This window comes from Schistocerca americana, chromosome 3 (assembly GCF_021461395.2).
Source record: "Schistocerca americana isolate TAMUIC-IGC-003095 chromosome 3, iqSchAmer2.1, whole genome shotgun sequence".
Classification (NCBI taxonomy): domain Eukaryota; kingdom Metazoa; phylum Arthropoda; class Insecta; order Orthoptera; family Acrididae; genus Schistocerca; species Schistocerca americana.
Window position 1 is genome coordinate 255,225,462 of NC_060121.1, and position 14,776 is coordinate 255,240,237.

General features: G+C 41.2%; 1 protein-coding gene across 1 annotated transcript in view; it reads left to right on the forward strand.

The window, feature by feature from the left end:
• The window catches only part of LOC124606003 (dynein beta chain, ciliary), an 809,537-nt gene that overhangs the window by 498,683 nt on the left and 296,078 nt on the right, over positions 1-14,776 (forward strand). Inside the window, exons 45-46 of the mRNA XM_047137965.1 lie at positions 577-779; positions 5,312-5,391. Coding sequence (XP_046993921.1) covers positions 577-779; positions 5,312-5,391 — 283 coding nt within the window. The remainder of the gene's footprint in view (positions 1-576; positions 780-5,311; positions 5,392-14,776) is intronic.

Sequence of the window (14,776 nt, forward strand, 5' to 3'; positions counted from 1 at the left end):
CTGCCCTTTTCCAAAGCCACTTATCTCAATGGATTTCCCCATTTGTTGCCCATATCTTAACTAGTTTCCACCGTCCATGTCTGTTCCACCTATATAGTTTTGTTACCGTGTCACATCCCCACAATGCTGCCAGGTTGCATCCAACGTTGCAGTGGACAGTGGTCATAATTTTTTGGCTTATCAGTGTAGATTGTTAGATATGACAGCAAATTTTATTCTTCTCTGGCCCCTCAACTAGCGTATTTCAAAGTTTGCTATATAATCCCTTAGTAATGTTGATTGTTCCAACAGTAACTCTTTTACCAAATGAAGGAACTTCAGAGGATAGTATTTTTATCATGTTTATTTCTATGTATATTATTTTTTGTCTGTTAAAGGGGAAGCTATTTCTGTCTTTAACTGTTTGAAGTTCTCTGTTGGAAGTACATTTCCTTATAATAATATGAACTGCTGTAATTCCTTGCACCTCCTTGGTAGCTCCGTGTAACTAGTAGTATAAGTGAACTCATTTCCCTCTCTACTTGGCATGTACGTAACCAGATACTAAAATTCAATAAAAGATGAATAATTTTTCAGATATGTTACAAGCTGGATAGAGACAAGAACTTCAACCCAGGAGAAATCTTGTCTTGTAGCACTGTTTGATAAATACATACCTTCATGTCTTGAGTGTCTACGCGTTAGGTTCAAAAAAATTACACCGATTGCTGAGATTGCCCATGTACAAATGCTGTGCTATCTTCTGGACTGTTTGCTGACTCCTGCAAATACACCTGCAGGTAATCAACCTATTCAAGTTGAGATGGTAACTACATGAAATTTGTTGTAGCTGTTGACTTAGCCTTCAGTAGCCTCCAAACCAATTATATTTAAATTAGCTTCTACTACCTTAGGTTTTAGAATTATCAAACTAAAATTAATATTGTGACACATATAAAAGTATTTTTGAGGCAGTTCACATTTTATATGTAGCTTAGAAGTGTACAGTGGCATTAGAATTCTTGAAATCAATTATTTTTGTTACAGACTCAGTACTTTAACACATTTAAGACTGAAGGTTGCCCATAAGCAGTGACAGCTCTTACATCCAATTAGAGTAATTGCGCATGTAATTCAATGCAGCAAGCCATTCACAGCAAAAGAACAGAACTCATTAATTCTATGCTGTGTCTTGATGAATACGGCCTCTCTGCATGTGGCCCCATGTTTAGTTCGATACTTACAATATAACTTCAAAGACAATAGAGTATACAACTTCCCATGTGGACCACATAAAAGGAGACTGAGTTTTATTATGTAATGAGCCACAGTATAGAGTTAGCCTTGACAAAAAATGTTTACACATGGAGATAGCATGTAACACAAAACAAACCCAAAATTCTCCACCCAAAAAATACCAGTCTTACAGTTATTAAAGGTGAGGACAGTAATTAGCATTGGTGAATATACAGACTTGCAGACCAGCATTTTCTTGGTACAGAGCTTCTTCCAATTTTCTGGTGCAAGGAATGATACTTTCATTTTTATTTTTTCCATTGTTTCCATGGAAACATGTGACCTAAGCTACATAATCACGAACTGAGTTACAACACAATCCACAGAGTATTGATGAAAAACTAAAAAAGAACATGGAAAGAAAGCATTTTTGATAGTACATTCAAATATTAATGTATTACAGTAAATAGATCTAAACTATCAGTGATAGTGCTTTTCTCCAATGAGCTCAATTCATGGATGACTTGCTTTAATATGAGAATTTATTTGAGAGCTATCACCAGCATACTTCTCAAGCATGAAAGTCTATTTAGGCATCTGGAATACACTTGAAAAATGTGTGACAGCTGGTCAGTCTGTTTACGACTGCACTAGAAGTGATGTTTACTTTTCTTGAGTAGTAATAAAATGTTCTTCATGAAGCCATCAGTAATCTGTTTGAATCCATGCCACACAGGTCGGAATACATACTGGCCATTAGTCTCCAACATGAAAGTGGCCAGCAAAGATCATTGCTTACCTTGTTGCAGTGCTGTTCCAATGATGTAAAAGTTTCTGCCTCATTTCTTACACCATAAAGACAGGGATTACAGGAAACCTATGTCAGTATATTTTAGTGTATCTGAATTATATACCCATGTGTATGAGATAACAATGAATTAAAAGTTTATCTTCATTTACCATGTCATGTTTCAAAAGATCCAGTTTTTATTTCAACTGATGTAAATACTCAATGAAAGACTCCTTAGTATGACCACACTAAAGATAAATCCAGTTTTCCTAGTGAAACAAATAGTTCATTAATGTAAATAAAAAACTGATGTAGTGTGTAATATGCAGGACTACTGAAGAATGGGATACAACCCTTCAGCTTTGACCAATGATGTCAGAATTTTCCAGAGATTACACAGATTTAACAGCAAAGACAAGTATTCATAAACAAAGGAATGCAGGAGATAAAACAGATGGTAGACATATATCACGTCCAGTAATATTTTGATCATAATGTTAAGGATATTACAGTCCTAGTACGTCTGTAAAAAATAAAGGGAAAAATGGGATAGAAGTAGCGGTAGCGTAGAATACCTCATTTGCCACATATATGAGTTGTATCTTGAACTTCAGTCGATCTGTATAGGTTAACTGCAATACGGGATACAAATATAACATACGTCGATTCCTTCATTTTTGTTAGCACTCATATCCTATTCTTCAGTTGAACTACACAGGTCAACTGAAGTACGGGATACAAATTTTGCAGGTATTGATTCTTTTGCCTCTGCTACTACTAGCATTCTGTTCTTACAAAAATAGTATTAATAGTGAAGATGAAAAGATCTACATACATAATATTTGTATCCCATACTTCAGTTGGCCTTTATAGGCCAATTGAAGAATAGGATACTACTGCTAATGAAAATGAAGAAATCGATGTACATAACATTGGCAACCTGTACCTCAGTTCAACTACGTGAAGGGTGAAGAAGATGACACATAAAATTTGTATCCCATACTTCATTTATAACATGTGTATCCTGTACGGCAGTTGACCTATTAGTGACATTCACTATGTGATCAAAAGTATCCGGGCACCTGGCCGAAAATGACTTACAAGTTCTTGGTACCCTCTATCAGTATGGTTTTGGCCCACCCTCAGTCTTGATGACAGCTTCCACTCTCGCAGGCATACATTCAGTTAGGTGCTGGGAGATCTCTTGGGGAATGGCAGCCCATTCTTCACGGAGTGCTGCACTCCGTATCGATGTTGGTCGGTGAGGCCTGGCGCAAAGTCGGCATTTCAAAACATCCCAGAGGTGTTCTATAGAATTCAGGTCAGGACCCTGTGAAGGCCAGTCCATTACAGAGATGTTATTGTCATGTAACCACTCCGCCACAGGCTGTGCATTATGAACAGGTGCTCGATCATGTTGAAAGATGCAGTTGCCATTCCCGAATTGACTTCAACAGTGAGAAGCAAGAAGGTTCTTAAAACATCAGTGTAGGCCTGTGCTGTGATAGTGCCGTGCAAAACAACAAGGGGTGCAAGCCCTCTCCATCAAAAAACACGACCACACCCTAACACCACTGCCTCCGAATTTTACTGTTGGCACTACACACGCTGGCAGATGACATTCACCGGGCATTTGCCATACCCACACACTGCTATCGGATTGCCACATTGTGTACTGTGATTTTACACTCCACAAAATGTTTTTCCACTGTTCAATTGTCCAATGTTTATGCTCCTTACACCAGGCGAGGCGTCGTTTGGCATTTACTGGCATGTTGTGTCGCTTATGAGCAGCTGCTCAACCATGAAATCCAAGTTTCCTCACCTCCTGCCTAACTGTCATAGCACTTTCAGTGGATCCTGATGCAGTTTGGAATTCCTGTGTGATGGTCTGGATGGATGTCTGCCTATTACACGTTACGACCTTCTTCAACTGTTGGCGGTCTCTGTCAGTCAACAGACGATCTTGCCCTGTATGCTTTTGTACTGTAAGTGTCCCTTCACATTTCCACTTCACTATCACATTGGAAACAGTGGACCTAGGGATGTGTAGGAGTATGGAACTCTCACGTACAGACATATGACACAAGTGACACCCAATCACCTGACCACGGTCGAAGCCTGTGCGTTGCACGGAGTGCCCCATTCTGCTCTCTCATGATGTCTAATGACTACTGAGGTCGCTGATATGGAGTACCTGCATGCACATACATTCATGCACATACAACCACACAGGATATCTCAAACACCAACAGTATGTAATTTTTATTCCTACCCTCAAGGCCAGTTTTGATTTCTCAAGCCATGTTTCTTGTTTAATTGAGTGCCATAGTCAATCCTTGCTACACCTCCATACAAATAAATCATGAGTACGATGACCAGACACACATAGCAAGCGCGTATGTTTGCCACACTCACGACATCAAACATAATCAGCATGAAGACCAGACATTTGCAAAAATCGAATGGTTGCCATCATTTGCCACACTCACAACATCAAACATAATCAGCATGAAGACCAGACATTTGCAAAAACTTAATGGTTGCCATCATATCTGCATCCAAAACCTGCTTTAAGTCTTCCATATTCATGGGAATAGATAAATCCTTATCTACAAACAAAAATGAAAGACTAAAAATTCTCCTAAATGAAAAACTATTCTTCCAAATTCTTTCAAAGTTATTAATTAACCACCAAATGAATTGGAAAAAACCAGTTGCTTAATCAATGCAAATCAAGAAAATGTCTAGCGCTGTCTTTTAAAACCACATTATTATTATTATTATTATTATTATTTTTTTTTTTTTTTTTTTTTTTTTTTTTTCAATTTCCAGGGATGGCACTTATCCACAGAAGACAACCAATTATCTATGACTCGAAAGTAAAGACATTAATATCTATGAGTAACCTATGATGTCATTGGTCAAAGCTGACAGATTGTATCCCATTCTTCGGTTGACCCTAATAATCAGTACATAAGAAGAGGTAGCATTATATCCATAAACCATCAATCACTGAGCTTATAGTTCCTTATGTGAAATTGTTTCCTGTCAGCCTCTATTATAAAAAAAGTCTGCAGTCATTATTTGTCAGCTGTCTAAAAGTTTAGATAGTATCTGACATTTTTATAAAATTTATCAAACAGAAGTGGTTTGCAGGAAACCTTTTAAATATGACATTTTTGTGTCAAGTGTAAGCCAAAACATGGAAAGTATTTAATTTTTGTGTGGGGGTATTTTGTGGCATTTATTTTATATATTTTTTTTACTAAACATTTCAGTGATAGATAATTTTTTATTTTCCAGATTGTCCAAGAGACTGGTACGATGTCTACTTTGTATTTGCTTGTGTATGGGCATTTGGCGCAACTATGTTCCAGGATCAGGTATCTGAAATATTTTGTGGTGTGTATAGGAAACTTTATACAGGCAGGAAATCATTATTATTAAAATCATTTGATCACATTATTTATTTGTGTTCCTTAGCACTGTGCTTGCTCTTCTCATATGCATTCATGAACATCTAAATCACTTGGTCTGTAAAAATCTGTCACCTGTTAGGAAAAATAAAAACTCAAGGAGAGGTGACTGTGGCACAACATTGTTGTGCATTACATAATAAAAATGGAAAAGGTTTGCCAGTTTGAAATATGTTATGGCATGGTTCTTCTGAAGTTACTAGCAACTCAAATAAATTTAGTGTTTCATTGTTCGCATGAATGGTGGCCAGATCTTCCAGTTTGTTCATAAGTATGGTGCAATCACAAATGGAGCATAGTCCATATCAATTCAGACAGGCTAGGAAAAAATCATATGTCCATAGCCTCGGATGTCATGGAATTTAGCATACATTAAAATGAAGGAATATGTAACAAATACATATTTTTTTTGTTTTATCCAAAAAAAATTCTGTTCTAAGATACATCCCTCCAAAGATGACACTGCACATACCATTTTGAAGATGCGAATTTTGGAAAAAATTTTAAAATGCTATATCTCTGGAACAGTTCTAGATATTTTGTTGTTTGTATTTTTTATTTGAAAGATAACTGCTTTATGTTTACAAATAAATCCTTCATTTGGACTTATCTGTCAAAGTTCTTGTACTATAGCATTCTGAACTTTTTTAATAATTTATGGATTTTTTTTAATGCCAATCCATAAAATTTTTATTTTTGTTTCTGTTGGTTAGTACCATATATTTCTACATTCCCTGAAAAGAATCGCTTCCACTTTTACTTAGAACAGGTTTTATAAGTAATTGAAATTTTTGCCATACATAAAACCTGTTTTAGAACCACATTATCACATATCAGGATCATAAAAATCAAAACCTAGCCTTATTTAACATAATTTTAGTTTTGAAAGATGAGCAAGAAACTCATTTTTCAAGCATTTTGAATGGTTCCTAAATGTATGTGCAAGTTCCAAAGACTTAAAGGTTTCAATTTATACAACTTCTGTGCACTCTTGTTTTGTACTGAAATTAGTCAGTCAGTGAACTAAAAATGTGTTCCACTGCTTCAGTATCTTCCTTTGATATAGAGTGATGCCTTCTGTTGAACCAATAAGAACTGGAGCACTTACAATCTTCAAAACATTGTGAACAAGAAGTGAGCACTGATGGCATTGTTGCTGTTCTTCAGCTGGAAACCTATATCCAGCAGCTGCTCCATGTGGTAGAATAAAGTTCACTACAATTTTGTTTTCCTCATAACTGGTGTCTATAATTCCTGAAATCCACCAGTCACAGTCATACACACACGCCACAAATGTCCCCCGTCTCAAGTCGTGAATCTGAATATTATCCTGCTGGTTCTGAGGTGTTGGCCGAATGAATGAAATTTCTTCTTTCTTGCTCTTAAAAGTGCGTGCAATACGAGTTCGCCCATCACTTTGAGTGCAAAAATGTGTCTTCTGAATTTCTTTCACAGGAGTTGTTCGTTTGGACCATTATTTTTTCTGATCACGGAATTCTTTGATTTCCTCTTTGGACAAAAGAAGGAAGGCTGTGGATGTGAAAGACTTCATGACTCTCATAATATCCTCAGCATTCTGAATCGCAGCTGTATTGGGTCTTGAAAGATTATGTTTTGTAGCATGGTGCTTCAGCAGGCCTCCTACACCATCATAAAGCCACTTCCTGTGACCAGTAGCTCCGTATACCCAGTCAGTTGGCAGCAACAGCTTACTCTATTCAAACAGCTCGTAACGATTTTTAAAATGACTAGGAGCACCATCAGATGTAATGGTGATCTTCTCTGGCCCTGTTTACAGTTGAAGAATTTTGTACATTGCTAGCAAGGCATGTGCTGAGTCATGTTCTGTGTCATCACTTATAACTGCAACCCTTGTGGTCTTGTTTATATGTCACTCCTGTAAAAATTGAAACCTGGTCATTACTCCAATGATACCCTTGTCGGGTCCAGCTAAACTGGTGGCTGTCCGACCTTTGCTTAACGTGATTCAGAAGAATAAAGACCTTCAGTTCAGCAACAATAACTTTATTGCGAGCGCGTATCTGACGACGACTGACTTGCATGGACTGATCGGAGATACAAAATTTGCTTCTGGCCTCTACAGAAGGATCCTTAATCCTGGGAAAACTTCTGTAGTTATTAGAGAGAAAACAGTACTCGTCCACACAAGCCAGGAGGCACGGAACTACTCATTAACTCAAAAAAACAAGGAATAATAATAATAAACAGAAGGTATATAAAAGCTGGAAAACACAGTGCCTCTAGAGGCTGGGTGCGGAACTACGCAGACGTCGTGTACAGTAATTACTACCGCACAGCACTGCACTGACACACGTGCGCACACCACACACACACACACACACACACACACACACACACACACACCGGCAAGCTTGAATTAGTGCGCGGCAACGTCGCTACATCAGCCCCCCTGGCGGAAGCGGAGCGTCGGCTTCGAGATACCGCGTCGGAAAGTGCACCCGACGTCCAGAACGGGTCATCTTTGTCGGAGGTGGAGGAACAGCGTCAGGAAGTGGATGTTGTGCTGTGTTGGTCGGCGGATGTTGAAGAGCTGGCGCCGGAGATGTGGTGTCCGTGTCTGGAACAGCGGTAGGTGGATGCCTATGATGAGGTGCCGCTAGTAGGGTGTCAGGAAAAACATACGCAGGTTTAACCTGATTCAACGCAACAGTCGTGGTTTTGCCATTCACTAGGATATCCATCGTGTGGGCACTGCGCCGTAGCACTTCATATGGACCAGAATAAGGAGCTTGTCGAGGCGGTTTGACGCCCTCAGTGTGGAGCATGACGTGACGGCATTGTTCCAGGTCCTGGTGCCAGAAAGTGGGCAGCTTGCCATGACGAGTGGCTTTCGGAGGGCGAATCTTTGATACATGGTCCCTCAAGCATCACAAGAAATTCGGCTGGCCAGTAGCAACTGTCTCTGTGGCATCAGCATCTACAAAGTCACCATGAAGGCGCAGTGTTTCTCCATAAACCAGTTCTGCCGCTGACAAACCCAGGTCTGGTTTGAAAGTCATCCGTAAGCCTAACAAGACCACTGGTAGTGCAGTTGTCCAGGTTTCTTCGTGGCACATCAGCGTGGCCTTCAAACAACGGTGCCAGCGTTCGATCATTCCGTTGCTTGCTGGATGATAACTTGGGGTCTTATGGTGGGTGTAACCACAGAAATTGGCCACCTGCGAGAACAGGTCTGATTAAAATTGCCGTCCACAGTCAGTGGTAATATGTAGTGGGCACCCAAATCTTGCCAACCAAGTCATTGCAAAAGCGGATGTGTCTGCTGTGATATTATCCACCGGCACTGCCTCCGGCCAATGTGTAAAACTGTCGATCATTGTAAATAGATATCTTTGTCTGTTCGAATGTGGAAGTGGTCCGACTACATCCAAGTGAACATGGGCAAAGCGGGCGATGGTATCAGGAAAATTGCCGATCAGTGCATGTAGGTGGCGGTTAATCTTGCAGCGTTGGCACTGAAGACAAGATCGGACCCACTCACGGCAGTCTTTTTGCATGCCCGGCCACACAAAAAGTTGCGATACTAGGCGGAATGTCGGGCGTACCCCTGGATGGCACAATCCATGTACTGTATCAAAGGCTTGTCTTCTAAAAGCCGGCGTCAGAAAGGGACGAGGTCGGCCGCGAGATACGTCGCTGTATAGCTGTGTATCTTCCCCCGGAACATCAACGAGTTTCAGTTGCAATGCGGAAGCAGTATCTTTAACATAGGCAAGGAGTTCTTCATCATCTCTCTGTGCCTGTGCCTGTGCCAGTGCAGGAAAGTCTATGGTAATGGAAACACTGCTGATCCGTGATAGGCAATCCGCAACAATGTTGTCGATCCCAGAAATATGTCTAATGTCGGTAGTAAACTGGGCCACGAATTCAAGGTGATGAAATTGACGGGGGGAGCAGTTGACACTATTCCAACAGAAGGCGAACGTGAGTGGCTTGTGGTCTGTATATATCGTGAAACTTCACGCTTCCACTTGGGAGCGGAAATATTTCACTGCTTGGTATACTGCCAGGAGCTCACGGTCATATGTGCTCCATTTTCTCTGTGCAGGCGAAAGCTTGTGGGAATAATATGCCAGTGGCTGCCATGCGTTGTCCTACCATTGTTGTAAAGCGGCTCCGATAGCTGTCTGGCTCGCGTCTACGACAATTGCTAATGGCACGTCGAGCCGTGGGTGTGCGAGAAGCACCGCGTCGGCCATGCTCTTCTTTGTTGCCTCAAACGCAGAACACATGTCCTCTGTCCACTGTATCAGAGACTTGCTATTTACTTTAGGGCCTGATAATGCCGCCGTCAAAAGTTTTTGCAGCTCCGCAGCGTGAAGAAGGTGTCGTCGATAAAAATTGAGCATCCCCAAAAAACGACGTAATTCTTTGATCGTAGTTGGTCGGGGTAGCTGCAAGATATCGTCCACTTTCTCAGACAGAGGAAGAGAGCCTTCAGCAGAAATCTTATGGCCAAGAAATGTCACCTCTGACTGCCCAAAAACACACTTGTCCACGTTCAAGATGACACCGTAGCGCTCCAATCGCTCTAAAATCTCTCACAGATGTTGTCGGTGTTGTTCACGGTCAGCAGAGAACACTAACACATCGTCCAGGTAGGCGAAACAAAACGGTAGCCCCTGGAGAACCGAGTCTATAAACGTTTGCCAGGTCTGAGTGGCATTGCGTAAACCGAGAAAGACATAAATTTGCTTTCAAATAAACTGAAAGGCGTTATTATTTCAGTTTTGGAATGTCTTCATTGGCCACCAGAATCTGTGTATACGCTTTAGCGCAGTCCAGAACTGTGAACACCGTGGCACCATGTAACGTGTGATTATAATCCCTCAGTAACGGAACGGGATATCTGTACGGCACTGTTTGCACGTTAAGCGCATGCTAGTCACCACATGGGCGCCAAGCTCCACCCTTCTTTGGAACAAGATGTAACACGGAGGACCACGGGCTCTTTGATGCCCGCATTATGCCTTCGCAAATCATGGCGTCAAATTCTGCCTTTGCTATCTTCAGTCGGTCCGGAGCGAGACGCCTAGGTTGGCATGCTACTGGGGGACCATCAGTCATTTGAATGTGATGCACCGTGTCATGTGGTATGAACCTGGAAGCGCCGGGCGGCCTGGCCAAGTTCGGATAGTTAAGCAGTAATTCAGTGTACTCACCCTCCGTAGCATGGACCAGCTTGGCACTGTGCGTTGTGGTGTTGCGACGGAAACCCGTGACTGCTAAGCCAGTGACGCTGTCTACCAAGCGTACGTTCTCGACGTCCAGCAGCAGGTGGTAGTGCGCCAGGAGGTCAGCCCCAACAATCGCCTCCATGACGTCAACCTCTGTAAAATTCCACACGTACGGGCAACGTAGGCCGAGATTAAGCTCCATCCTCTGTGTGCCATATGTTGCGAGGAAGAATTGTTGGCAGCCATCAGACGAAAGGCAGTTGGCAGCCGGCAACGATGTATGATACTCAGGTCCGATCCAGTGTCAATTAAAAACTTTACGCCAGAACCCCTTTCGGTAATGAACAGGTGCTTGGAGGATAACTGGCAGTCAGTTGCTCCTATTGTCAAACACCAGTGGCGTTTGGGTGCGAGCATGGCGATGTGCACTTCCTTGCCTGATCGCTGAATCGTCGGTGGTACCAGCGCAACGGTACCTCGCCTTGCGGAGTGGTAGTACTGCCGGAAGATCTGCTTCTAGAACGCCGCCGTCTGTATCAGCTTCTTCTATTGTTGTCGTCATCACGTGCCAGCAGTGCACTGACCTGGGCGCACAAAAGCTCAACCTTGGCCGCGAGTGAATCATGGTCAGCCCGTGCTACAGACGCGGTACTGTTTGTACTGTTGTCCAACCGCGACTGGGCTGACCTGAGCCGGTGTGATCGCATCCTGAATCCGGTCTGCTAGCTGCGCCATGGCATCCAGCGGCATGTCCGTTTGTGAGGTGATTATGGCTTTTATTTGTGGCAGCAATCTACTGCTCCACAGCTTTCTGAGCAGATTGTCTGGCACAGTAACGGTGTCTACTTTGCTGTGTAGATGTCTCAGGTATTGAGAAGGCTTCCTGTCGCCAATTTCTTCCTGTGTCAGAACCTGACGTATCCGGTCTTCTTGTGATGCGGCCACCTGTCGAATCAACTCTGATTTTAACCTGGCATAAGCTCCAGTCTCGGGCAGTGCTGTGATTATGTCCTACACCTCGGCTGCGTAACATTGGTCGAGCTGGCTCACAATCAGCGCAAATTTATTTGCTTCGACCGTTATTCCAGCGCAGCCAAAAGTGGCCTCTGCTTGTGCGAACCAGAGTACCAGATTGTCAGACCAGAATGGCAGCAAATGGACTGCAATCCTGGAGACGGCCTGCTGTTCGGTCATTATGTGCTCGTTACTTACGTAGCTCATGCCTGCTTCTTCTAGCTCATGCCTGCTTCTTCTTAATCACGTCGGTTTCTGCTTTAATCACGCTGGGGTCACCACTTGTCGGGTCCAGCTAAACTGGTGGCTGTCCAACCTTTGCTTAATGTGATTCAGAAAAATAAAGACCTTCAGTTCAGCAACAATAACTTTATTGCGAGCGCGTATCTGACGACGTCCGACATGCATGGACCGATCGGAGATACAAAATTTGCTTCCGGCCTCTACAGAAGGATCCTTAATCCTGGGAAAACTTCTGTAGTTATTAGAGAGAAAACAGTATTCGTCCACACAAGCCAGGAGGCACGGAACCATGCATTAACTCAAAAAACAAGGAATAATAATAATAAACAGAAGGTATAGAAAAGCTAGAAAACACAGCGCCTCTAGAGGCTGGGCGCGGAACTACGCAGACGTCGTATACAGTAATTACGACCGCACAACACTGCACTGACGCATGCGCACACACCACACACACACACACACACACACACACACACACACACACACACACACACACACCGGCGAGCTTGAATTAGTGTGCGGCAGTGTTGCTACACCCTTGTACTTCTTGTGGGAGAATTACAGAACAATTCTCAGCAAAATCACAGTGAAGTACTAAACACAGCTGTTTAGCCTGTAGACACACTTCCACTTCTGCAATGTGTTTTGCTGCAATTTCTTCAGATGCTGGTGTATTACTGCTTTCACTGACCATTTACCAAGTTCATCAATGAAACTTTCAAAGGCAACAGTTTTCTTAATTAGTTTATTTTCTTCCAATGATGCATATGTAATTTCTGCAGAGTTATTTGCTATGTCTTCCAGGCCAAGTATCTGTAAAGACAGTCTTCCCTTTCCAGGGCAGTCACCACATTCAGGAAACAAACAAGTCTCTCGCTTTACGTCACAGACTACTAATGATTTCACATGCCCAACCAAGATGTCTTATGTCATGTGTTCCAGTAAGTTCTTCAAAGTTACCACACAAAGTTCAATATTCGCACTGTACACACATAGACATATATCTCTAGGTGAATGTAGAATTACCCACTAAGTTCATAGTGCATAAAATTTTGATCTTCCAATATGTAAAGTTGTATAGTTGCTCTTATAAATTGCAAAAGTTTCTTTAATACTGCAAGTCATGACCTCTTCACTTTCACAACTTTTTGACCTTCAACTGTTACAGTTATAGTGTCTTTTTGTTGGCACTCTACCAAGAACAGCCCCATTTATCTTCCAGATAAAATAACTGCACTATTTGGACTTAAGCTGCCTGTACAGGATGACCATAATAGGGTTCTGGTCTTCCAAAGAGTCCTTTTACAGACCTCACACGTCTTGATTTGTCTACCATGTACTTTGATACTGATGGAACATGGTTCAAAATTGTTTTCTTTGAAAATGTCTCTGGAGTCGTAGTTAAAACTTGCACCTTTTCGCTGTAGGATGCACAATATTCAACAACTGATTTGATATTTGTGAAAAATTGCTGGCAAGAGGTGCAAGAGTGCTTTGGTTCATTTTCTTCTGGAGACGGAATTTCTACTTTGAAGAGTGTGGTCAGTTTTGCTGTAATGTATTCATCCATAGTTTTAGTAATTTCTCTTGACTTTCTTGATGCATAGAGCTTATGACTCGACTTCACTGACCACAGTTTCTTAACGGGACTAACAGCTACCTCTGTAGTTGACTGATTCAGGGTATTTAATTCTTCCTCTATTGATTAAAATCTGCACTATGAGAGGCTTCACCTTGTTCAGAAACTATCATTGTCGTTATTCTGTCAAAACATTTACAACACAAAAAGTCATCACTGGAAACATCTTCACTTTAAAACAGAGTCTTCAAATGGGAACACTTATTCCCAACCTGAACAAAGTCTGTTTTTTTGTTTGTCTTATATATCACTCTTTTATGGATATGCAAATAGTCAGCACACTTCACTGTCCTGTGGCCCCAGTCAGAAGACATTTCAAACGTTTCTTTTCACAAAACACACTGCAAGTGTTTCAACTGGCAAATTCCTCCCAAAAACACAGAACTCACTGGATGGTCTCAGATTTCTTAGAAGTCTTTTCAGTAAACAAATTAGCACTGAACAACTACAATACAGAAACCTGCAAAGAAGAACCACGACAAAGAAACTGACAAGAAACTAAAACAAAATGTAAGAAATATCTGCAACAATGAAAGTGAAAAGAAATAACTGTAACAAAGAAAATGATAAGAAATAACTGCAACAAAGACAATAGAAATAAACATTGTAACAAAGAAATTAGTGAGAAACAACTTCAGTGAAGACATACATTGCCTTTGAAAGTCAAAAAAAAATGATTTTTTAAAAATAAAACCTGTCCAACTTAAAAGTGGAAGATCTCCATTATAGAGAATATCATACTACATGGTACTAATCAACAGAAAAAAACTAACTTTTCTGCATTGGCATTCTTGAAAAATAACTTTTTTCTTTAAATTATAAAAAAAAATTCTGAAGGTTCCAGTAAAAGAACTTTGACAGATATGTCCAAACAAAGGATACCATTGTAATCATAAAGCAATTATCTTTCAAATAAAAAACTCTAACAAAATATCTAGAACTGTTACAGAGATACAGCATTTTAAAAAAATTTCCAAAATTTGCATCTTCAAAATGGTGTTCGCAGTGTCATCTTTGGAGGCCTGTATCTCAAGGCAGGAATTTTTTTGGAGAAAACAAAAAGATATGTGTTTCTTGCTTACTCCTGAATTTTAACATATGCTAAATCAATAACACCCGAGATTACAAAGGTAATCCCCTGCCTGAAGTGTTATGGATTATACCAGCACAATTTTGT